The 26,154-nt window shown below is 36.3% G+C and overlaps 2 protein-coding genes across 4 annotated transcripts; both read right to left on the reverse strand.

Annotated features, from left to right (window-relative positions):
- Positions 1-666: 666 nt before the first annotated feature.
- Positions 667-8,770, reverse strand: LOC149812703 (uncharacterized). Of its 3 annotated transcripts, XM_089991399.1 has the most exons (6): positions 6,348-6,433; positions 6,039-6,223; positions 5,084-5,211; positions 3,184-3,461; positions 1,912-2,155; positions 667-1,608 (listed from the first exon to the last, which is right to left on the reverse strand). In XM_089991399.1, the coding sequence occupies exons 1-6, from the start codon at positions 6,390-6,392 to the stop codon at positions 800-802; spliced, it is 1,689 nt and encodes a 562-aa protein (XP_089847525.1). In that variant the 5' UTR covers positions 6,393-6,433; the 3' UTR covers positions 667-799. The 3 variants fall into 3 exon arrangements, with proteins under 3 accessions (XP_089847525.1, XP_089847526.1, XP_089847527.1); XM_089991400.1 differs by lacking the exons at positions 6,039-6,223; positions 6,348-6,433 and adding an exon at positions 8,756-8,770; XM_089991401.1 differs by lacking the exons at positions 6,039-6,223; positions 6,348-6,433 and adding an exon at positions 7,514-8,155.
- A 187-nt stretch (positions 8,771-8,957) lies between these two features.
- On the reverse strand, positions 8,958-17,886 carry LOC149812704 (uncharacterized). Its single transcript, XM_089991402.1, has 4 exons — positions 17,789-17,886; positions 16,125-16,377; positions 15,687-15,803; positions 8,958-10,154 (listed from the first exon to the last, which is right to left on the reverse strand). Coding segments are annotated over exons 1-4 (504 nt in total). The 5' UTR covers positions 17,791-17,886; the 3' UTR covers positions 8,958-10,022.
- Between the last annotated feature and the right edge of the window lie 8,268 nt (positions 17,887-26,154).

A 26,154-nucleotide genomic window follows, 5' to 3' on the forward strand; every position in this document is an offset into this window, starting at 1 on the left:
CTCATTTTTTGAATATGATGTCTCTTGGCAGCCCAACATTCCGTACCATATAGTAAAGCGGGTGTAATAGTCGTCCTATAAAACTTTCCCTTCAACCGCAATGGCATTCTACAATCGCACAGCACTCCAGTAGCACTTTTCCATTTCATCCACCCAACCTTTATCATATGATTTACATCTCCACCAAAATGGTTTTTTTATTTTCTAATTAATAAAAAACTAAAATTCGATATTTTAATATTGAAAAATATTTTTATTGAAATGATACTTAAATTCATTACAATAACATTAAACTATGAACACTACGAGTCAATGTCCGCATCCACGTGTATTGTGTTACCATGGACACCCCCACCAAAATGGTGAGTACCCATGACAGCTCAAAGGGTTTGTGTAGCCAGAAATGTGAGGTCCATACTTGGAACTAAGGGCAAAAGGTCGACATTTAAATGGAATTTTCCCAAGAAATTAACGAACTAGTAAAAAGAAAAAGAAAATATCCCGAAAAAGAATGGATGTAAACCTCAATTGCAGAGCACAACCTCATAAGTACACCTTAAAAAAAAGGTGTATGGACTAATTTGTTTCCATTTTCTTTTGTGGATCTATCTCAACTCTTTCACTAAACGAAATAATTTAATTTCCGACAAACTAAAATTATTTACATTTTGTTCCTTTTCTTCCGGCCGGCCTTAGCCTTCTTTCTTCAAGGTAGTATTGTATGAATCTAAAGAATTCAAAAAAGGGCCAGCTTGCACAAGCCACACATCAAGTATGGATGAGCACTGCATGCATGTTTTTAGTCTGTGTCTGGATCACCTTCAACGATGTCTGGAAGACTCTCTGAATCAGATGACAATGCCACGGTTTCTGTGCTGTGCAACGAAGAAAATCTGGTGAAAAATGGGCTGTCTTCAGCAGAAATATCTGCAATTCCAGCTGAGACTGAATCTTCTTTTGATGGTGATGCCACTGGTTTTACTAGCTCAGATTCCTTAAACAGCCCACCTGCATTTTCAGCTGAAGTGTCTTTTTCCATATGCACCACCACTTCTTCCGGTTCATGGCCCTCTAGCTCCTGAAATGTGCTCTTACCCATACCATCCGCACCACCACTCACCCGCATTTCTTGTATCAGAACTGAGCTACCATTTCTGGTGTCTTCCTTCAAAATTTCCTTCTCTGATCTGACAACCGAGCAGGGCTCCAACGTACCAACTCTATCAAGATTAACAGTTAGACGTTCAGTCAGACCATCCACTTGGACTGTCTGTCTGTCTTCAGCAGTGTCGGTTTCTTCCATATTTGCCAACCAACCAAGACATAACTTGTCATCTGGATAAATATCACCCACATCAACTGGGAGTTTCGGCTTACCGGTTTTTGAGATGTTTGGGTAGTCCACTCTGGGGCTGCCCATTTTGTCTCCTACCCCATTTTCATTAACTGCTAAATGAAACCTCTGGTTTAAGCCACCAATGCCTGTGTTATTACTAATTAGAGATGAGGATGGCATTAACTGAAGGGAACGTGGATGAATAAGAGGCTCTAAAGCCAGAAGAGCATGTGCACAGAAATCTGCAAGTTTTGTCCCAGCCTCTTGCTTGCCTGCGACCATCAACATTTTAACAAATAAGATTTCTCTTCAATGTGCATGCCAACAATCACAATTCTTCTAGTTGACCAAGACCCAGTAAATACAGCAGAAACCCTGAATAAAATGTATTTTCCTTCATAAAACATTTATTGTAAATTCAACCAACTGCTGCACTTGTTTAGATGAATTTCTGTGAGTTCTTGTAAACTAATATATGGCTGAGGATGAAGCAGATAATATTTAGTATTGTCATCACAAGCAAAAAGATTAAATTCTCAATGTAATATACTGTAAATCAAATGCAAAAGGATAACCTTTACGGAAAAGTGCGAGGCTTTGTGATAAATATGGAGGCCTGTGAGAGCATGGAGAAAGCAAAGAAGCCAACAGTGCTTGAAGTGCAGCAAGCTGAAAATCTGCTCGACCAAAATTTGTTTCATCCTCCATAACAATGTTGTGGTCCTCATATGACCAGCCTTCCTCACAGGCACTGGTCGCTACGTGTATCAAAAGAAGATCAACCTTTGGTCTCCAGCTGTGTGAATGTAAAGAACCACCCTGGTATAATCAAGTAGCAATGGTGGTTTCAGCAAAAGCATTGTTTGCCCCGATAACAAACACAGCATAAAGAGAAGGATAATGAAATTGAGAGATAAAAATCTATTATCACGTTACTTTCTCTGTGTCATATTTTTGAATTCTCATCTCGTCAAACTGTCCCCTCAGCATTCACGGAATATCAGAAACTCTTTCTAGCATTTTAACTAACCAATTTGCCGAAATATCTTTGAAAACGGTTATCCACACTACAAGGAACTTAAATTCTGCCGAAAAAAATGAAAGACTATAACTACACAAAACAATCCTTCAAATGACACAAACATTTTTTCCTTTTTCACAAAATAAGCAGATAAAATTAGGTGCCGCCAAATGACCATGGAACTGTAACATAAACCTGCAAAGGTCAATAAAGAGGAGAGTATACCAAGAAGCATATAAAAAAGACTACAAACGGTTGATATATTACAAAATTCTGATGCATGGTGTAACAATGAAGGGAAAAAGCTTTTTCCTTTCATAATATTCATAATTAAGGCAGATTTGAGCCAATACTTTGAAAATTACCATGCTTTTATCATGGCAACTTAAAAAGTCAATAAAATGCAAAAAATGCTATTTTCAAAATATCATAATCTTATTGTTGTATCAACCCAATGTTAACACTGTGCTAAGATGTTTATCTTTTTCACTATGAATTTATATGTGCCTTTATTTTTTAAAATATAATAAATATATCTAGATGTTTTTGAGAGATTCTCTCAAGCCACATGATTCTCATGACAACAAAATCCCTTATAATGAGATTTGAGACATGGCAATGAAAAGAAGATTTCATGGCTGACATTGAGTCACATACTATTAGATTCATGGGACCTTTTGCAATACAAGGAAATTTTTACTATGGTAAACTTCAAGATGCCTCATTCAAGCAATGACAAACCTATGATTCCTCATAAATGAGGAAATCAACAGATCAGAAACAACCTAACACCTAGAACCAAAGAAAGACTGTTTAAGATGCATACCACAGTAAGAAGGGCTTCTACTGCTTGAAGAGCAAAAATCTGCACAGAGAAAGGAATCTTTGGACAATTACTCGAAACTTCAGCTTCAATTCCACTTGAGTTATCCTCAGGGGATCCAGAAACATGCTTCCTCTTTCCTCTCCTAGAGGCTTTTGATGCCCCAGTTCCATGTTTTGAAGAGTGTACTTGAGAAGGGATGGATCCCTGTGCTTGAAAACCAATATCCAGATCCCTAGATGCATTATCAATTACATCATTGGCAAGATACAGAGCCATTCCTGATCAAAATCAGAACTTCTAAGTTAGTATAAGTTCTTATTTTTCTTAAACATAAAGATACAAGGTACTGTGGTACAAGCTATACTCCACCAGCAAAAAAGCAATTAGAACATTTGAACTATGTGATGCTTTAAAGGAAGACCTAACATAACGAAGAAAATATGCAATAAACAAGTCATAACAACTCAGCAATTCCCATTTTTTGTCAAACTTTCTGTTCCAAAAAGTGTAAAAGAATGTCTGAGCTCAAAATTTCCTGTTTGAATCGAAAACGAGATTACATGATTTCAAATTCTGAGGCTCGAACAGGCACCACAACTGATGACTTTGATTTAAAGTATGAGACTCCATAAACTAGCCAACTCAAAGAATAGTTCAAAAATGAATTGAAATAAACATCAAACAGAGATCAAATGAAAACTTATGATGTCATCAGAAAGAGCTGTAAAAACATTGACAGTGACAAGTTACCCAATACTGTAGCAGAAACTGAATCTACTATGTCTAAAATGCGGCCAGAGCTTCTTGCTAGATTCTCAATAAAACTTGATGGTTCTGAACACTACGAGAAGAAAATATTTTAAGTATGATATGGTTTTCAGTTTTCTCATACAACTGGACACTCAAAAATAAGGAGAGCCAAAAAAGAGTTTCATTGATAACCTGATATTTCAAGAATAGTTGGGGCTCTGGATATTACTAAAATTCTAATGCATATTTTTCGGATGTTTCCATGCCCAATATGTTTTATTAATTCACTTAGCACGAATTTTATTTTCATTATGCAAATGATGCTAGAAATGTGTTATTCATGGAATAGCTGGACTAGTTCAAACAGTTAGGAAATATGTAATAATGATGGGTATTTGTCCTCAGCATACTCGAGCATACTTGTAGGATTGTTTGTTGTATTTATTCCTTTCTCATTTTATCTTGTATTCTAGGTATACTAGACGTATACCTATAGTGTATTGTGTATTTTAGATTTGGTATACTCAAGGTATACCCGTTAGGATTAGTTTACATATACCTAGTGTATACTTTTAGGCTAGTATTATTTTTTTCCTTTTATTTATTCTACTTCTATTATTTTATTTTGGTAATCATTAAGATGACCAATCTCATCCTTTATGGTCATTTTCTTTTGACCAGCTAGTTGTTGGGCTATAGCCTACCGGCTAGTTGGAGGTCCAACAAACCGTTAGGCAAAATAAGTGTGTGTGCCATGTAAATGGGAGAGTGATGGGTGTGTTAGCATAATGTGTGTCAAGTGTGTATGATCATGTATGTATGTATGAGTGTGAGTTTAATGAGAATGGGTTTTGTATATATCCATGTTTTGAACAATTAATAAAAGACATTATTATTATTTTTGTTTTGTTATTTTTTCTTTGCTAAAATGCATCATTATCTTTTCTCCTGTGCCTCAGATTCCGTGCCATTTCATGACACAAACATTCTAATGCAGCAGCTACCTAAGCGAGCAAAACTATAAAAAGAATATTTTAAATTTGGCGACCATCCTCTAGAAAAAAAGTTATTAAACACAATGTTTTGGCAGTCTTGCACACATCAAAGCAGTGTCAGTAAGAATAAGAGATACGAAAGATTAGGGCCGTACCCACGTTCATGGAGATGAGTAAAGTTTTTGCAATTGTGTAAAGCTTGACTCTAATGGAAGGCAACAAAAACCTCCTGAAATAATTTTGGAGAAGCCGTACAATCTTCCCAGCAGCAGGTAGCAATTGACTGCACAAGAACTAATTGTTAGGAAAGATAATGTGCGGTGTTAAATGATACCCAACATGTCAACTAGCATGTCTGAACATGCACATGCACAAATGAAGAAAGAAAATGTGGCATTAGACTAAACAACTCCAAATACACCTTTATGAACTACAGTTTTTAAGGATGAATTGGACTATGGACGGTATTAACTCAAAGCAGACAGTCTTAGATGATTAACAGATACATTTCCAATACCTACAAGCAAAAAACATAGAAAGAAGAAGATGACTAACTATAAATCCTGGTGGCATAAGGTAGTGCATGAGGCATAGCATGTTGACATGCTCTAACTTTCCCCCCTTGAACAAATGATGAGTGAAGAAATGTTCCTGGTAATTTATAAAGAACAAAATTTTCACATTTGGGATTCAATAGACTCCTCAGGATCTGAAAAGATATGAAGTAAAGAACATGTGTAACGGAGTGTTGGCACCTTCCTCTTTGTGTTTGTTCGCAAAAGACACTTGATCTGAAATGGATCATGTCAGATGTTGTCATGTGAATGGTTTAGATGCTTTTGTCCAAAGTCACAATCTTATTCTCAGGATATTCTTGGCAAGTGAATATCCCTGGATAATTTGGAAAATTATGTTTTTTTAAATCTCGAAAAAATCTCATCAAATAAAGAAATGCTAAAAATAATAGTTCTTAATTGCAAGAAATCTAGAGAATGCAAACTCCAAAGGATGTATCTGTAAAATACCAAAAAAATGGACGCTAGTGAATTCTCCAAATGATAATGACCACCATGTGTTCACAGAGAAAACAGTAACAAAGTTGTGACTCACCTGCGGACCCCCTTGATGATTGCATGTAGCAAATCCAAGCAATTCAGGTGCAACACAGGGAGATCAGAAAAGATAAACTCTAGCTGAGTAATGGCCATAACTGGCATCGAAGCATAGCAGTTATTACCATCCAGTGAGAGCACTCTTTCGACGAGTGAAAGCAGAGAGTGCATAGGGACAGTGACCTGACAACATTGAAACAAAATCACTGTAGATCTTAATCCACAATAAACATAAGGGCAAAAGAGGAAATGGCCTTGCATGAAATTCACAGGACCACAATATTAAACAAACAATATGTTGGCCTACCTGGACATGATAAGGACTGGTAAGCATTGAAATACAACACTTCATCAATGAGCAAACATGAGGAATATGAAGTTTGCCAAACTTGTCTTTTGGTTGTTCATCTGAGTAACCACCCAAGGGAGGAGGGGGATCTTTTCCTGGTTCAACCAAGAGATTGATAGCATTCAAGCCTTTGTTTGCTGCATTAGAAACAAGAATTAGCTCTATTTAACACAAGGCTTCACAAACATATAAATATAAAGCATTTGTATCAATTACCATCTTCAAAGCCTTGAAAAATATAATTCAAATTTATATTGATTGATATCAAAAGCTTCGTCATCATCTGGGACCAGCTAGCAACATCACCCCTTGCCCTCGGAAGGAAAGCCAGTAATTGGGCAAACATCTAAAAGTATACATGAAAAACCAAGTATTTAATGTAAAAGCTTAACTATCCAAAAGGAAAAGAACAATACACATAAAAATCCTGTCTGCAAAAAAAGGGACTGCGAAAAATTTTTATAACAGTGAATATTTCAAAACAAAGTTTGACAAAGTCAAACCATCTATGGAGTCGACCATTTAGTCCCTGAGAAGACAGTGCTATTAAAATAACAAAACCGATAGATGCAGGTTAGTTTCCCATGGTTCACACCTTAGATAAAGCCAAGCTTGAATTTCTGAACAAGAGGGTTGCGACAACAGCCTCAGCCTGTGACAGTACATCATCCAAACTAATATGACAATTCTTTCACAAATTTAAACATTTTAATTTTGAATGGCGCATAATAAACCAATACTATCCAATTGAAACAATCAATAGGTGAAATGAAAAAAACTAAAATTGATTTCTTAATTAGTTTAGAAATAAGCTACTATGCAAAGAAAAAAAATCCTAATGGAGAAAAACTTTTTGCAAGCTACTAGAAAACAAATTTTGTGTTTATAAATCCAGATTATTGGCAGTTATACAAAATATATCCCCAAACACTATAAATCTTCCTTCAAGCAAATTGTCAAATAGATTGACACAGGCAAGAAGCCATTAAGTTGACATAATGCTTTAATATTTCATATTTGGAAGTCCATAGAGAACAAGTTGAGGTTCAAGCGTTGTCTCTAAGGAACAACTCAGAAAAAGTCATAATGAACATTCCAAGGGAGTGAAAGAAATTTGCACTCACACTATCATAGTGACGATGAAAAGATGACGGAAACAAAGTTAACAGGTTACAAAGAAGACCAGCAGCCGCTTCCTGCAAAAGGTTAATACTATAAGAACACGAGTAGTCCATGTAACTCCTAAAAAGAAGAGTCAAACAACATACATATTAAAAGAGGCAAAAGCAAATCATTTGGACAGTCAAACCACTCAATGCACTTCCACTAAAAATACTCGGTTTGGGACTAATTAACACTATATAACTACACAAGTCTGCAGCAAAGCACTCATGAAAATAAAAAGCTCGTGAGCTGGATTTTATTACATGCTGATCTTTCTTATAAGACTATTAAGATAGCAACCACTACATGTTGTTCAAAACATAAAGGAAGAGAGAGACATACAAAGAATGGGTCCTTAATGACATAGACATTGGCAACTTAGTTTGTGATTTGCTATGTCACATGGGCATGCCTAGGGTTACCGGAAGCACCATACGACTTGAGAAAGCGCGCTTCTCCGAAGCACGAAACGTGGCGCTTCTGATTAAACGGGAATGAAGTGTGCTTCCCAATTACTGGGAAGCTCACTTCCCCTTCTTTTTTCATTTTTTTCTGTTTTTTCTTCTTGTTTTTTTATACTTTTTCTTTTTTTCGCTTCCCCCTAGGTCGCTTCCTAGTTCGCTCTTAAGTCCTCCCGCACTTCCCGCTTCCTAAAATTTTGGAAGTGCGAACTCACCAGGGTCGTCCATTGCTGATGATGGACGACCCACTATGCACAGCGTCTGTGCGTACAAGAAGGTCTTTAGTGCCAGTCGCAACCCCTGCCTAAAGGTCATTTTAATGGCAAAAACAAATGTGTGTGTTCCGCATGTGTGTAGGCTCACGTAGACACCTAAGGGTGTAGGAAACTACTATATATATATATATGTTACCACACTTCCCATATATCTAAAAAGTATATCAGTTAAAGACCAATCACATAGCTTCCAATTGTAAAGGGAATTATTCAATAAATACTATAACACTTTAGACTTCTACATATTCAACAAAAACAAGCAGTCGCTTTTTCTCTGTTTTGCTAAAAGGTCTTGATTTTATATTTTAGGTTAAGGAGCTTGGAATCCATAAATCAATATCAGAGTGGCAGATATGACTTTAGCAAAAGCAACATGCTACTAAAAAATGTGTCAAACAATGGGCACAGAAATCAAAAAAAGAAAAATAGAGGGGAGCGAGAGATAATTGGAAAGAATCTTGCTAACCAATACGTCATCTTCTGAACCGTCTTGTGTTAACAGTTGCAGAACCAAAGGAATAAGTTTGCTTGACAGGAAAGCTCCCTCTTTCTTAGAGTTTGGAAAACTGTAAAGCCTATTATCATAAACACCACGAAGTAATGTCAGAACCAAGTCCTGAACCAATTGATTAGCGAAGGGAATCAACAACAATAAGGAACTATATTCCTACATACACACAAAGGATAGTGTAGATGCACATACCACAAATATAGTACCAAGGAGCAGAAACTTGTAAGTACTAAAACAATCAAATTGCAACTGTAAAAATAATCAGTTCATCTAAATTTCTGGATGTGAAGCATGTTTGATACTAAATGTACCATGACTCATTTTGTACATATGTACGACATATGTTCTTATATGTTGGCATGTGCACTTTTTTATGTATTAAGAAACGCCCATTGAAAATCAGTAAATTCCAAAAAACAATATTTTGTTGGATTCCAAGCAGTAATAATTATATAATTTAAAAACAATCCATAAATGTCGAGCGCAACAATTTTTCTTTCCATTCACATCAAGTTAGTATCATTTTTTGGATTGAACAAAACCAAATGTTCCCTCTTCTGTTTTTCCATTAACACAAAAGCAAATGTTAGATCCAAGAAAAAGTTGGATATTCCGTAGCTCTGGTGCTTTATCTCTGATTCTCTGGTATGATTTTGGATTTAAGTATCTAAGAGTTGGTCATTTACTATGCCGTCCAGATTTTGGCCTCAAGATTTGTTCCAGTGCATCATGAAGGTTTTACTCAGAAAAGAACATGTAATGATAAAGGCCTTCGTGCATTTCCCTTCATCAATAAGTTCATAACAAGCATAACAATATGTATTAAAGAGGAAGCAAATGTACCAAATGTACTTTCACATTCTCTCGCTATAAAAGAAGGAAAAACGGTGCATAACTTTCAGCTTAATGACTCCTCTCTAGTCATAACTGACAAGTACACTCTTCTATACTTCAGAGCAGATTTCTGTGAGGTTTCTTGCCAGTTGTATAAAAAGAGTAAGCATGATAAACAGACCATGGAGACTCAGTATCATGATTATGTGGCCTTGGAATCAAGTCCAACCAGGGCTAAAAGCCTGCTTGCATAGTGGGAGAAGAAAAGCAAAATTAGTAAAAGAAATAAATAGTAGAACACATAAAAAATGTGCAAACATTACAAAAAGATTATGAATGAAAGCACACCTCCAAAACAATACAAAATAAATATTGACTGACGGATATATCACATCATTGATACCACAAAATGAGGACAAGTGCAGTGGCATATAACAAGCAAGATAAATAAGAACCTCGTAAGTAGGTCTGATAATGCTGCACAAGAAGCCACTTTGATAAAATGAGAGTCTGACTGAGGCTGCATAGCAAGACAAAAAATATCATTACCAAACAACTTTCTCAAATAACATGTAAAAGGGACAGATATTAAGCCAAAAAGAATCAATGCAACGCATTCATAATAACATCATTCAAGATAGTATGGACATATAAAACAAGGTTTTTGTCCCCCCCCCCCACCCCCACCTTTTTTTCTTGAGGACACCCAGAAGCTTAATATTCCAAGCAGGCAGAACAAAGTTCACATTTATTTTATTATATTATTTAGATAAATGTTTGCGATATTACATCATAACAATTGTTATCAGTGGAACCATCAAATTGGTGATTGTGAACCTCGTGCAAAAATAGTAGATCATTAGTTGGATGTGCTACATTGTTGAAAATACTAGCTTTGTTCATGTACAAAGATGTAAATATGCATGCAGGTGTTACTCATAGTCCTATCAATATATATGATTATCGACCGTAGTTTAGGCATGGAAATTATTGTAGATTGAACCCTAATGAAGAGGAGGACAGCCTTATGTAATATAGCTTTTGTTTGAAGAGTAACAAGAAACATGCTGAACTCCTGCATATCAGTGTTCTTCCTTCCATTGCAGCAGTTCATGAATGGAGATCATCTAGAAGCAACAATTTTTTAGTGTGATACAGTGCATAGCTGACATCAGCCATTAATGGAATGCCTAAGGTAGAGATAGGTTATTGGGAATCTTTTTCATTTGTAACTAAAAGAGCTACAGAGGACAAGATTTCACAAACAATTTCGTGCAATTTGGAGTTCTCTACAAGAAGTGATTTTTCATGGTTTTTTGGAACTTTTCTGACAAATAGGGTCTGATTCACAAAATCTTAAATCCTGGATTATTTCCAAGTTATTTTCTGCCCTAGATTGGATCTATTTAGGCTGCTTTCACCTAGAATCATGATAAAGGCATTGATTTGATGTTTGGAGCTGGTTAGATGTGATGATTCTCGGGCAGGTTCTATAGGGGTCGTAGTTAGAAATTTCAGGGATTTCTGTGTTTTAAATTCCTTTCAGCTTAACATCTATCTGTGATTGCTTTCAGCCTCTCGGGTAGCGTTTGAAATCCTATAGAGGTGTTGATGACCAATTTGATGTGTCGGGCTGAGTTGGGCAGCAATGTCACCATTAATTGGGGTGTGACAAAAAAGGTGGACAGCGTGGTTTGATATGATGAAAAGGCAGGGGAATAGATGTAAAATATGCAAAGATTATGGCATGGTTGTTAGGGTCAAGGATGCTCAGCAGTTAACCAGGCCAAGTTTGAGAAAGCCACATATGCTTAGAACTTTCTAGCTCCAGTATACCAACAAAACAACTAGGCAAGAGAGTACCAGCAGGTTCAAGATCTTAGAGGGCTCAAATAGGAAAGTAAGACTGTGCAAAGCTTTTATTCACAAATGCAGCAAATTTGGGATGTGATAGCACTTATGGATTCAGATCCCCCTTGCACTAGATGTGATGAATGCAAGAATTGCCCAGTGCATAGAAAGAAAAAGTCGAGAGTTATCGAGTTTCTGATGACCTTGAAAACTATGTTTGATAGGACTAAGTATGTGATGTTACATAGAGCTGAGTTCCCTACATTCACTCAGATGTTGAGCAAGCTAATTGCAAAAGAGACTAAAATCAAGTCTTTTGAAGCTAAATCTGTAGATGATATTGTACTTGTGGCAGCAAAGCAAACACATATTCAAGGTGAGTAACATACGCACTAGAGTGGCTCGTCTCGTTGGGACATGGGTACAATGCGATGCCACTATTATAAAAAAATGAGGCATATGGAGATTGCATTTCCTAACTTGAAGAAAAAGTTTAGGACTTCAACGGTAAATACACTTGTAGTTTGCAACTTAACCACCGACAGTATCAATAATAAGTGCAGCCCAGGCTTCTGACTCCTTTATATAGACTCAAATACTAAAGCAAATTTAGCAGCTCCTCGCTCATTCATTTGCATCCACTTCCTCTGCACCTGCAAGCATACCTAGTCCTTGTCCAAGTTAGTTAATAGATTCAGGGGTGTCATGTCACATGACTGCCAATGAGTCTGCCTTAGACAACTATAAGCATCGTCATGGATCCTTTCACATAACTAATGGAGACATCAGGTCAGTATCAAAAGTTGGACCATAAATTTGTCTTCTAACATTAAGAACCAACTAAAGGTTACAAAAGTATACCATGTTCCATCTATTGCGTTGAATTTAATATCAAAAAGTTAGATGATACGTTATAATGTGATGTATTTTCACTTGATGGTTGTGTTGACGGTAGTTAGGGAGGAGGAGTGGGACTAAGCATAGAAGGGGTTGATTGTATTGCTTGACTCGACTGAAGAGTCTGTTTCCACATATTTTTTGTTGTGGTGTTGTTGTGCTAGATCCTTCAGTCCTTTGGCATAGATGCCACGGCCATGTTTCTCAACTCCTGACTTTAGTGCATTTGGTACGTTGATGAGTCAAGAGTTATAGTGTTTAAATCTATGAAGGAGTGTGAGAGTTGCTAATTAGCCAAATGTCATGCATTACCTTTTGATGGTAGTAGTGTGGAGTCATTGCATGTTTTTGATCTTGTATACTCTGATATTTAGCAGCTCTAACCAGTTTTGTCAAAAGGTGGATTCTCGTATTTTGTACCCTTCATAGATGACTGCACAAAATATGCATGGATTTACTTTATAAAAAATAAAAGTGAGTTTTTTGGCATTCTAAAACAATTTTATGCTATGATTAAAACTCAATTTTTTACCTCAATTTAAGATTTTCACTCAAATTCAGGGAGAGAATACATAAGTAATGAACTATAATAAATTCTTGTTAAAAATAGTATCATACACCAAAAGTCTTGTCTCCATACACCAGAACAAATAGTGTTGTTGAGCATAAGAATTGAAGTCAGTTTTTTTGGCATTCTCAAACAGTTTGATGTCTTGGTGGTACTCAGATTCTAAAGGCAGAGTATAAGTAATGAACTATAATAAATTCTTGTTAAAAATAGTATCATACACCAAAAGTCTTGTCTCCATACACCAGAACAAATAGTGTTGTTGAGCATAAGAATTGAAGTCAGTTTTTTTGGCATTCTCAAACAGTTTGATGTCTTGGTGGTACTCAGATTCTAAAGGCAGAGTATGCGGATGGAAGAGAGCCTTGTATGGGCTCAAACAAGCACCATGCATGTGGTTTGAGAAGTTCAACATTGTGGTTAGATCTTTCGGCCTTGACCAAAGCTATTATGATCCCGCTTTGTTTGTATCCTCTTTATCTCATGGCAAGTGTATATTACTCCTATGGTGATTACAGGAGATGATGTGCAAAAAGTAGACGCCGAGGATAGCTAATATCATTAAAATGAAAGACCTTAGAAATTTGAAATATTTCCTTGCCTTGGCAGTTGCATACTCAAGGGGGACTTTACTTATCCCCGCATAAGTATACAACTGATCTTGTTGAGAAAGCAAGGCTAGTAGCAGATAATTCTAAGAAAGTTACCTCTCCTATGGAAGCAACTATGAGGTTAAGGGCTACAAATAGAGAGGAGCTAGAACACCCAATGATATACAAGTAATTAGTTGAGAGTTCGATATACTTGACTATATCCAAGTCTGATATCATTTATGTACATGTTGTCAGTCAATGTATGAGCTCAACCACATTGGTTCACCTTGTTGTTTTCAGGATTATTAGATATGTGAGAGATACTATGCATTTTGGAATGTTCTTGTCATCATCCTCCACAAACCTTAGAAACATTTGAGATGCAGACTATAGGGGATTCACTCGAGACCACCTCTCTACTTTAAGGTTTTGTGTTATTCTTGGAAGCACTTTGATTTCTTGGAAGAGCAAAAAGCATCAATGAGTTGCTTTACCCACAATTGAGGTAGACTATAGAGTTATGGCTTAGTTACAACTGATATTATTTGGATAAGGTGGCTTTGGGGAGAGTTAGGTGTTTCATTGTGGAAGAACCTCCTTGTATTGTAACAATATGAGTGTCATTCACATTATAAAGGATCGAGAGTTCCACGAGAGGGCCAAGCATATTGAGATAGATTGTCATTTTACTATGAGGGTATATGAGGATGGGATCATATCTTTGGAGCACCTTTTCTTCTCCTCTTTCCTTTCCTTCCTTCATTTCTTCCCTTTCTTCTTTTTCTTTCCTTCTTTCCTTTCCATCCCTTCCCTTCTTCTCTTCCTTCTTTTCCTTTACTTCCTTCCTTTTTTTCTTTTCCTTCTTCCCCTCCATTCCTTTTTTATATTCATTCTTTCCTATCCTTCCTTTTCTTCCCTTTCTTCTTTTCTTTTCCTTCTTTCTTGTCCTTCCTTCCTTCCCTTTCTGTAATGATATTATCACGAGATTAAAAATATTGTGATATACTCCGGATATTATCGACTACCTTGAAATAGCCGATAATATCACAATATTTTCAATATATCAGTGACACTGGTCACAACAATGGTGAAGCAATTTCTGAAGATATTATAGGATTTTCTATAAAATCTTAGAAAAACTAGCATAACCTTTTGCATTTAAAAATGAAAAATTAAAAAAACGATAGCATAAAATAAGTTCATAAGTGTTATTTCTACAAAGAAATGTAAAAAGAAGGTAAAAAAATATAAAAGACAGTAAATTAAAAAAGAAACAAGTTATGAAACTGTAGTGATGATATCATTATAGTATAGCTATAGCAGTGCCTTCTCACTATATCAAAATAATATCAAGATAGTTTCTCAAAATATAAGTGATATCTATGCCATATACACATACATGGATATAGCAATGAAAGAGAAACAAATTTTTCCTGCTTCTACATATCTCTTTTGAAGGTACGAAGAACATATTCAAACGAAAAGCAAAGCTGAATGGTGCCATTGCAGCAAAGTAAAATATTACATCAAACATGATGTCACAATATATCAAAATTTCCCTCTTTTGACTCAAATCTATGAGCCTAGATGCATGACTGTCTGAGCATTACAAACCTTATTAAATTCACAAACAAGGCAAGGGAAAATAGATCAAAGAGAGTAAGACAAACATTTTTATGTGTCTAGTCGTAATTGACTTTTTTTATAAGGAGAAACCACTGTTATATAAACGTCCCCTAATTGGCCAAGAGGTGCCACATTTGTTGTGGCCCTATTTCACCAGCTCCGGTGTAAACCTCCAGAGTACTCTGCTGCCCACCAAGGATAGTGTGTGTTGGCTTAAGCCATGCAGCAAAGGATAGACACACAGGGTATCTATCAAACATGCAATGTCCTTCAGGCTTTAACTTAGAACACTTTAAGCCCATCATCTAGTTGTAAATGGTATGGAGCAGAACCACCCAAAAATCATGTTCAACCCGCCATTGTGGCATGATTGTGCTTAGCCATGTGAATCAAATTCACTCAATTATTTGTCATATTGTCGAAATATATACTACATAAGCTGATAGAGATTAATATTTACACAGCAAAAAATTGGACAGGTAAGAGAAATATAAACAGTCAAGTTCATGAATGAAACCTTGAGCAGTAAGAGAAGCTTTTCGAACCAGGATGAATAAGATGTGAGAAACAGGCTTGCACTACACTCTTGGCAAGTTACACCCAGCAAGCTGACGCCAACCCAGCACTTGTCCGGCTACATGATCAAAGGCAAAAAAAAAAGGAGGATCTTCACACTGAACAACTCAAAATCAAAACCATCAAGAGCAAAATATGATCACATTTCTTTGAGTCACCATAACACCAAAAAACTTTATAAAAGCATGAGCAAACACCATTAAACAATCATAGTGATAATCTCAAACCAAAGCACCCAGAGCAACAGAATTAACACATTCTTTGAGTCACCACAAGGGAAAAGAATAAACTTTCTATCAAAACCAACTCCTGTCTTGATTCACTCCTTTGGAAATCAAAAGGGAAATATTTAAAACAAGAATTAACAAGGTGGTAGTACCTTTTTGCTTAAACACAGCGAGATCAAACCATCAATCCATGAATTGATGGCAGATCGCCACTCACTCTCAAGTTTCTGATCGGGTGAACCATCAAAATGCTCCAATAGAAGGCCATGCAATTTGATGGAGGAAATGATAGTTGAGAGCCTCGAAGGATCAGAGAGTGGTGTGTTCTCTTCGAGAAGATGATCAGCGATTAGCGACTGCAGCAGGCACGGTTTCAACTTGGGATACTGCATGCTGCCCAAACACCTAATCAAAGTAAATAAATAAATAAATGATCACAGAAACAATAAACCTGAGTGTTTTCGGAAATTTGTCTGAAACATAAAATGGAGAATTGGAGAAATAGAAGTGAGGAGAAAACAAGGTGAATTTTGTTAGGAAAAGGGGAAAAAAGGTAGGAACCTCGAGTTCTTGCTTTCCCCACACTTTTCCTTCTTCACCATTTTTTTTTATGAAGCGAATGAGAAGTGTCATTTGAGTAATAAAATATTCAAGGGGAGAAGTAAAAACCGTTAAGAAAACCTTTAAAGCAATCATAGAAGTTGGTTGAGGTTTTCCCTCAAACAATTTAAGTGCATCCTAAAAAAAACGATTTCTTTGAAATCAAGAGTAATGATAACTCCAAAAAGTGAAGAAAGCAAAGAATAGAGGACATTAAGAGGAAAAGAACTCAAAACCGGGAGGAATGATGTAAGATTAAGGAATTTGAAGAAAAGGAAAAAAATCAAGAGATAACTACAAGGAGACCACAGATACAAACATGCATACAATTTAAATCAAGGTTTATCATATTATGATCTTCCATCTACTGTGCAGAGTATAACTGCGGAAGATATTTTTTAATGTAGTATATTTAATGATATTAATATTGATGTTTTGGATGAGCAAAAGGTTTGTTGTCAAGCACTAAACGATTAACAAAGATATACTTTTGAGGAGATTATAGGTGCCATCGAACAAAATAAGTTTGTCCTATATTTTGTTTATGGTCTTGCAGGGAATGGTAAGTCCTATTTGTATTCTAAGATTATTACAGTGATGCGCTTTAAAAAATTTATGGTTACTGTCAGGATATCTTTAGGAGTTGCAGCGACCGTCTTACCTGGAGGACGCACAACCTATAATTTTTCCTAGCTATCTGAATTGAATATATCAAGCATACATGCATATAATCTGAAAAAATGAAACACCCCATCTTAACAGCAATCACTGACAAACAAAAGCACTCATAATGCTCGTTTTTTAGATCTCGAAAGAGCAGAATTTTTTTTTATGCGATAGCTTGAATCGGCTGGATGGCAATAAGCAAATCAAATGAAATGAGCTAAAAGAAAACAAAGATACGTTTTCTACATAAGAATTCCAGCTTAGCTACGTACCTTTAAATCAGCCATAAGCAATGCAAGTAATGTACTAATTAAAATGTCACTGCATCTAGATTACCCACTATGAAAAAAAAAATAGAGATGTATAAAAAAAAAAGGTTTCTCGGGAGCAGTTTATGGGGAGAGTAGGACGGAAACAACATTAGGAGAAAAATAAAAGATATAGAAAACGGAGAGGGGCAAGGAGGAGCTGTGTGTTTTAATCATGTCAAATAAAAAACCAAAATAATGAAAAAAAAGAGAAGAGAGAGAGAGATCAGGATGAATCAAACATCAGGTCGCGAGACTCGCGACTCGCGGGAAAGATTCGAGAGAGTGGGCCTGCCTGGCCGTGGAGTCGCGCGGACAGGGCCGGAGCGGTGGAGAGAGTGTGATCACCACAGTGGGCTCGCGGGGAGTCGGGGAGGGCGGAAGGCTTGAGAGAGAGGAGATTAGGGCTTCGTTAGAGAATATATATAGAGAGAGATTAGGGTTACTGTCTCCAGAACAACTTTTTGAATCGAACAACTGTGGGGTTCAATCGCTCCACGCATGAGAACTGGTGGACATTAGTATATTGAATTCCTATATGTAAAAAGTGGTAGGTGCCTGACTGAATAGCCCCCATCACACCCGTTCTCTTAAAAAAGAGCCTTTAGAGATGCTTTTGAAGCGCCACTAAAGGTCTATTTTCTGCCCAGACCTTTAGCGATGATTCAAAACACCACTAAAGGTAAATTACCTTTAGCAGCACTTTTGAAGCGCCATGTCTAATTTTTCGTTCTGACCTTTAGCAGCGCTTCAAACTAAAAGGTCTTTTTAACATGAGCGCACATTGGGCGTCCATTATATATATATATATAGTAATGATAAGTTGTTCATGGAGCACCTACTTTCTTTTGATTGGCATTGATCTTTTGAGATCCAATGACTGTGATGCATATTAAATAAACCTGCAGGGGACAAGAGTAACGTCAAACCTTAATTTGGTCTGAGTTATCAGTCATGAAACACATGCTTCACGCCCTTCCTTTTTTTTAACGCTAAACAATGTTTTAGCGATGGTCATAGACTGCCACTAAAAGAGTTGTGTGCAAAAGAATAAAAGGCACGTCAATTCTTTAGTGCAGTCTTGGACCGTCGCTAAATCACTGTAGCATGGAAAAATAAAGGTGCACATCTGATAACGGCAAACCAAATTAAGGTATATCGTTTACGCCTCTCTCGGACATGTAGCTTACTTATATTCTAGTTGCATGTTTCCCAAATTTTCATTAAAAGGGAAGATTTACTTTCTTAAATGTTACATGGCTCTCTTTCTCTCTCTCTCATGACATCGACGATTGCATGCACACACATGCATCCATTTCCATCCACGTTGGACATAGATGCATGTGAGCATGCCATCATGCTCACACATGTATCCATGGATGATGTCACGCTTGCACATGTATTCATTACTAATATATATATATATATATATATATATATATATATATATATATATAGAGAGAGAGAGAGAGAGAGAGAAAAAAGGGAGACCATCCAACCAAAGGAAGGTTAAAAATCTACAACCAATGACGATAAAAAGGCACACCTTCTCCAATGCTTGAGCATCTCATCGATCAGACCTCATATATTTATTCTTCATAATTTATTTAATAAGAAATATGTTTTACATGAAGACTTTAAGACAGATAGCCCTGTTTTTCGAAATGTGAAAATTAATGGTCGGCTCACAATGCATTTAAAATTTTACAATGCAAAGTATTGTGGGCCAATGAGTTTTAGTGCTTTAAAACACGCATCTAAACATCAAAAAATCATAATCCAAAACAAAATCCAATATGTAAAGTTTGATCAATGAAAAACTCGATCTTTGGAGAAGGAACGACGTAGATTATCATCAGTTATAGACTTTGGACCATCCTTTGGTTGGACGATCCTTCTTTTATATATATATATAATGCAACGGTGCTGTGGGAGCACTTACTCTCCCCTACTAGAGATCATAGTTGTAGGTTGCATCTTTTCAATTAGACCTTGTAGATGTACTTAACACAATTTATTTGATAGGAATCATGTTTTTTATCATGTTTTTCAGACATCAAAATAGGTTTTTTCAAGTCATGAAGGTGAATCAAAATCAATTATTATTCTCCTTTTCTAAATTTTAAATATAAGCAATGGTAATCAAATGCATAACTTTCTACAAGCCAACTATTATTATGTACCTAATCTTAGTATCATGAATCTGATATTAATGTGTATCTTTCTGTGTGCTGCCTATATAATCTTATTATATTCTTTTTATGTTAATGTGTAAATGCAAATGGATGCACCAATCTCAAGTCCACTAAACCCATCCCAAGTAGACAATATGGTGCCACCTCCTCCTCAATGAAGCTTGAGAAGAAGGTGGAGGATTCTCTGATTTTGAAGGTTAACATGAATGGGTTCCCCATAAGCCAGAAGATCGATCTGAAGGCTTATGATGGTAATGTATCGCCGTCTCAAAGGCTTCAACAAGTTTTTGGATGGTATGCACCTCTGCTTCGCTCCAAAAATTAGTTAATCTAATAGCATGACAGCCTTCATTTATCTCTTATCTGAACCCCTCAATGCAGGGAGGGTTTTGTGCGTTCTCTCTGAAAGACGGTTTGTTTGCGTGTTCGGGGTCCAAATTAGCGCCACATATATAAGCATGTGGGGCTTGTATCCTTGTGTGTGTCGGCATCACTTAGCATCAGAGTTTGGTGCAGTTGCAAAGACTTAAGTACCCCTTTCCCACCATTCTCGAAATGAAACGGTGGTTCAAGAAAATGACAAAAATGTCCTCTATCAAGAAAAGGGAGTTCTGATCTTAAGTCTTCAAAAAGTCTAAACGTTTCATTTTTGCCCTAAGCAGTAAACTCTTATGTTGCCAACGGATCACCCTTTGACGATGCACCATCTGCTGTAACATGAGCTCCTTTTGTTGACGCACCATTTACTGTCGACGTCTGATGTCGTCGGAGCACCCTTTGCCATCGTCTGTTGTCGTTGGAGCACCCTTTGTCGTCGTTCAGAGTTTAGGTTCTCGCCTTGGTTTTTAGCTTGTGTTACAATACATAGTCGCCTTCTTGTTCGTGCCTTGTGTTACAAAACATTCTTGAGTTTGTTCCTACCTCGTGGAGATAACTATAAATCGATTGACTGGTTCGATCATTGGTGGTCGTCATAGGGGCATTTGTCGGCCATCTCTTTTTACAGTCTTCTCTTCTTCTTCATTTTTATTAGGTAGTATGAAAAAAAGCAATGACGCACAAACATTCCAACAAGTGCCATTAAGGCATCGTGAGTACCTTTCCATGTCATCATACTATTGTAAAGAACGTATGTCGTCATGAGTGCCATTAAGGCATTGTTTTGTTATTGCAGGTGGATGTATTTTTTACGGTTGGAAAATTAAAGATATTTGTAGGGTTGTGGGACCTGCTGACAAGAATGCTTGTTTACAGAAGCGAGGAAAGGCCTCTACCCCATCCAGTATCGTCCATTCACTCAGTATATACAATGTAACGCAAATCACAGTTGTAGTAACATATACCGATTTGTGAGATATTGTATTGTTTGTTAATATTGATTTGTAAGAGATTATGTTGAATTTTAGTATTGATTTGTAATATATTATGTGATATGTATATCAATTTGTAAGATATCATGTGTTTTATAGTGTCAATTTGTAAGCCATTATGTTGAATTATCATATTGATTTGTAATATATTATGTGATATGTATATCGATTTGTAAGATATTATGTGTTTTCTAGTATCAATTTATAAGATATTTGTAGTATGATTTAAAAACGTGTGCGTGCAGAAATACATTGTTGCACACTTGTGATGGTGATTTGTGTGTTCAAATCGCTGTTCATTTTAGCGATTTCTATTGAAATCGCTTCACAACATCATATATATAATTAAATCGTTGTCACATGAATCACTACCATCAATACATATCCGTTAAATTGTTTCTTTCATTGGCATGGTAAATGACAACTCGATGCATACTATAAGCAAATAACAAATCATTGTTGCTTTTATACTGTGATTCATTCAATCGTTTCTTTGACTTGCTTAATTAATTTGTATTTGTTGTTATATGCATCTTGAGTAAATCGTAGTAAACGTATGCATTGGCTAACGCAAATTGATATCTTGCTTATGACAGTGGTGAGCTTATCATCTGGTTGCAGTGAAGATGAGGTATCTCAATCAGTGAAAAATTATGGAGAAGTGAACATTTGTACTAATGACGCACCCGAAGAAGTGAACATGTACACTAATGATGCACATGATAAGAAGGGTGCATACATTGAATTCACTTTTGACTTGAATCTTTCAGCAGAAGAAATGCAATTTGATAATAAGGTAGACGATCATGATAGTATACTTGATAAAGGTGCAGGCATTGAGAATGTATATGATAGTACAATGATTATGCCTTAAAACTTGGATTCAGTGTTAGAAGGTGTTCTTGGTCAAAAAAATGCACAGGATGTTGTGGTGAGAAAGACATATGTTTGTTTTAAGAAAGGTTGGAAGAAGTCAAGTAAAAATCCAACAAGAAACAAACCGGATTAAAGATGTGGTTGTCCAGTGAGAATGGTGATAAGAAGACTTCTGAATGGAAAATATGTACCTCGTACTTTAATCAGTGATCATAACCATGAATTAGCAGCTTCACATATAAGTCCTATGTTAAGGTCACATAGTAAAGTAACTGAAGCGCATACTGCAATTATTGAAATAACTGATAGTGCCGACATTGCACCAAGGAAAACATACAATTTGTGCGTGCATATAGATTGTGGTCGCGAGAATGTTTCATTCACACCTATGGATCTAAGAAACCATTTAATAAGGAAGATGACAGATAACATGAAGAAATAAGAAATATGTTCCTTAGTTGATTACTTACAGAAGAAATCAAGCAATGACCCAGGTTTCTTTAGTGCAATGCAACTGGATGAAAATAGATATGTTGTGAATATGTTTGGGCAGATTCAAAGTCAAGAGTAGATTATGAATGCTTCAATGATGTACTTGTTTTTTATACGACAGTGAAGATTAATATTAAATAGTGGTCATTTGCGTAGTTTGTCGGAGTGAACCATCACTCACAGAGTTGCATATTAGGTGGCACTTTTTGAAAGTGTTATAGGATCGAGGCAACGAGCACTAGAGGAGGGGTGAATAGTGCTTGTAAATAACGTCTTTGGAATTTTGCCTATTTTGAGATACACAAAGCAATCACACAAAGAACACAAGAATTTATCCTAGTTTGGTCTTTCCCGACCTACATCCAGTCCCCAAGCAAAACTAGTTTGAGATTTTCACTATCAACCTTGTTTAACTACAAGATCATACACAGACCAAATCTGGTTCCACTTTCAGTAACAAACCTACTGAAAGCAAACAACTCCTTTAAGCCAAGGAGTCCTTTCCTTTTAAAGAAAAATGAAATAAGTAACAACTTACAAACAACCTATGAGCCTTTCTTATAAATGCAAATGAGATGCAATTGGCTTTTGAGGTTGTTGAAATACTCAACTCACGAATTCACTATCTCTCAAAGGAATTTGAGTGAAAAACTAAAGTGAAAAATATCATGTGAGTGAGAAAATGAATATGAATGAAAAGCGAAGAGTAATTCAATGTAATTCGATTGGATTACATTGCTTTTTGAGTGTGGAATGCACTCATATTTATAGTTGAAAGATTCCATACGTTGAGGTTATGAAAGGGTGTCAAAACTGTCCATTTTGAACGATCAAAACGTTTGAAAAATGAAAAGACACGGCTTTTAAAAGTTTCAGAAAAAACAACAAAATTAGTCGACTGGAACAGTAGTTAGTCGACTGATAATTAACTATTAGTAGACTGACAGTTATCGTCGGTCGACTAATGTGTTTATCAAGCCGTTTAAAATTCTGAAGTTTTGAAACTTAGTTGACTAGAGAAAAAATTAGTCGACTGATAATATCATCAGTAGACTGAAAAATCTTTAAGTCGACTGCTGCTAATTTTTTCTGAAAATACATGTTCTGTCTGGTCGACTGATAAAACCTTTGGTCGACTAATTTGACAAAATGACATTTTGCTTAGAAAATTTGGCGTGAAAGGATTAGTCGGTTGGTGAGTCTATTGGTCGACTTATAAACATGAAAAATTAAATAAAGAGTTTTCTAAAAAGATTTTTATGAAGGGTTCTTTTAGAAAAGTATTTCTAAAGACTTTTTAGGTAAAATGCACTCGAAATATGCACTCTAAGTAAGGCTCTTACAAGAATCTAAGACTTTTAATGATTTTTACATTTGCACGCTAGTCTTCAAAGATTCTTCATCGAATTCTTCAATTCTTGTCGTTTTTCTTCAATGCCTTAGCTGAAATGCAGTTGATTCACTTGTTCATCATAAAAACCTTGTACTTGAAGTATCATGTACGGCTTCATTGTCGTAACAATCTCTCCCTTTGTGATGATGACAAACTAATCAAAGATGGAGCATTTAGATGCATAGATGGAGATTTTACTGTCCCTATCAATATGCTGCAAAACATAAGAAGTTAGCACAATCAAAGCATATATATCACATATTGATTATTTTGCATTTCCATCATTACTTCATGCATTTCTAAAACTTTTTCAAGAATGCAATTTTCAATGCCTTTCACATAATGCAATTTTCAATGTTTTCACATGATGCAATTTTCATGTCATGATGCAATATGCAATTTCCATGTGGCATGTTCTTTTTCTCCAATAATTTTCATCCATGTGTTTCCATCCATGTGTCTTTTTCTCATAATTTCTCATGCAAGTTCTATCTTTTTCTCCCCCTTTGTCATAATAAAAAAGAGTAAGTGCAGATATAGCATAAGAAAAAACTGCAAATTCAAGTTCAAAATATTACAACCCAGAAAGTATCAAAGTTCAGTAATGATAGTAAACAAAGTTCAAGAGAAGTGTTGCTTGATCATCTCCTTGAGTTCAACAATATCTTTCTGAATTGAAGAAAGTTGTTGAGTCACATCTTCACGAAAAGTGTGTTGATACAGCTCCAAAGCTTCCATTCTCTGCAAAATTTCATTATTGTCTTGACTAGTAGAGAATTTCTTTCGTTTTGCTTGAGATGAAGGTGTCACAGGAGATGGTGAGGGTTCAGAGGGAGATGGTTCAAATGGTTCAGTTTGATCAAAGTTTAAAGGAGGCAGATATTTGATTTTCATACGTTTAAAAATAGTTTGATTAAAAAACTCCTTTTGTTCAATATATTTTTCATTGGTTAGGGGTACTTTGAAATATCTGAAAATACGAGTAAGAAGACATTCATACACAAGAAAAGGTTTTTGTTTCCACAAAGTAGTAAAATACACGTTGGCCCAATTTACCCAAATATTTCCAAATAAGATGTAAAGAGTCGTAGAGAGATATGTGGAGTAGTAATCAAAAGATCCAGTTTTAGGTATAACATTATGGGCAAGAATTCATCCAGCAATGCGAGCGCGAGTTTGAAGATTGGTATTTTCGAAAGGAGGACAATGAGGTGCACCGGGAAGAAGAATTTGTTCAAAAATTCTTCCATCATTAAGTTCAATAGTATTGAAAAGAGTTTCTGAAGGTGGAATATTTAAGATCTGTCCAAGAAGTTTAGAATCAAACTCAAGTTCAACATCGCGAACAAGAGATGAAAGAAATTCAGTTCCATGATCAATTTGTAAATTTGTGTAAAACAAATAGATCAACAAAGGATAATGAAGAGGGTCTGCACCAGCGTCAAAAAGGTGTGAAATGCCTCTAAATAATTCTCTGATTTTATAACGAGAAAATAGGTGAAACAGAATATTTCAGCCTGGTAAAATAGGAAGTGCAGAAATCGATCCAAAAGTATCATATAAAAGAGGATTTCTGAGTAGTCTGAGAGAAAATCCATGATGTGCTTGTGGTGTAGATGGATGGGTACCTTGTGCGGAGGCTGTTTTCTGATGACGCATGATTGTTAAGAATGAAACAAATCCACCTATCAAAGAGAATCGATGTTGCATGGAGTGGTTGATCAATAAAGTCGTTGAGAGGAACAAATAGAGACGCTATTGATGTCGGCTTCCAAATGCTTTAAAAATGACGTCCGATGGGAGGAAGATATCGTCTGGCGTCGTGGAGGATAACCAATGCAACTGAAACACTTTGTGCAATGCGGACAATGTGCCTTCTACGATCAAGGTTTCTGTTAGTGGCCAAAACAATCGGTAGTAACAACCCATCGAAAAGGGATGTCGAGTTTCCACGGATTTTAGGCAAAAGGGAAGAGGCGATAAAGGGTTCGACGAACAAGAGGTGACGCGGTGGATGACGGTAGGTGAGAAGATGTTGTTGCAAGTGTCGCAAACGTCGTTGGCTGAAGAGGCACCCTGTCACGGCAAGAGGATTCCGGCGAGGAGGAGTTCATCTGGCACTCCTAGGGGTTTTCAGAAGAGACAAAGAGAGAGAGAGAGAGAGAGAGAGAGAGAGAGAGAGAGAGAGAGAGAGGGTTTCGTTTATGGAAAGGGGAAAACATATGGGCATAAAAATGAAACGATGCGTTAAAAAAGAACAAAAACGAAGGGGTATCAGGTTT

Source organism: Nuphar pumila, chromosome 16 (genome assembly GCF_984573655.1).
Source record: "Nuphar pumila chromosome 16, dmNupPumi1.hap1.1, whole genome shotgun sequence".
In the NCBI taxonomy this organism is placed as follows: domain Eukaryota; kingdom Viridiplantae; phylum Streptophyta; class Magnoliopsida; order Nymphaeales; family Nymphaeaceae; genus Nuphar; species Nuphar pumila.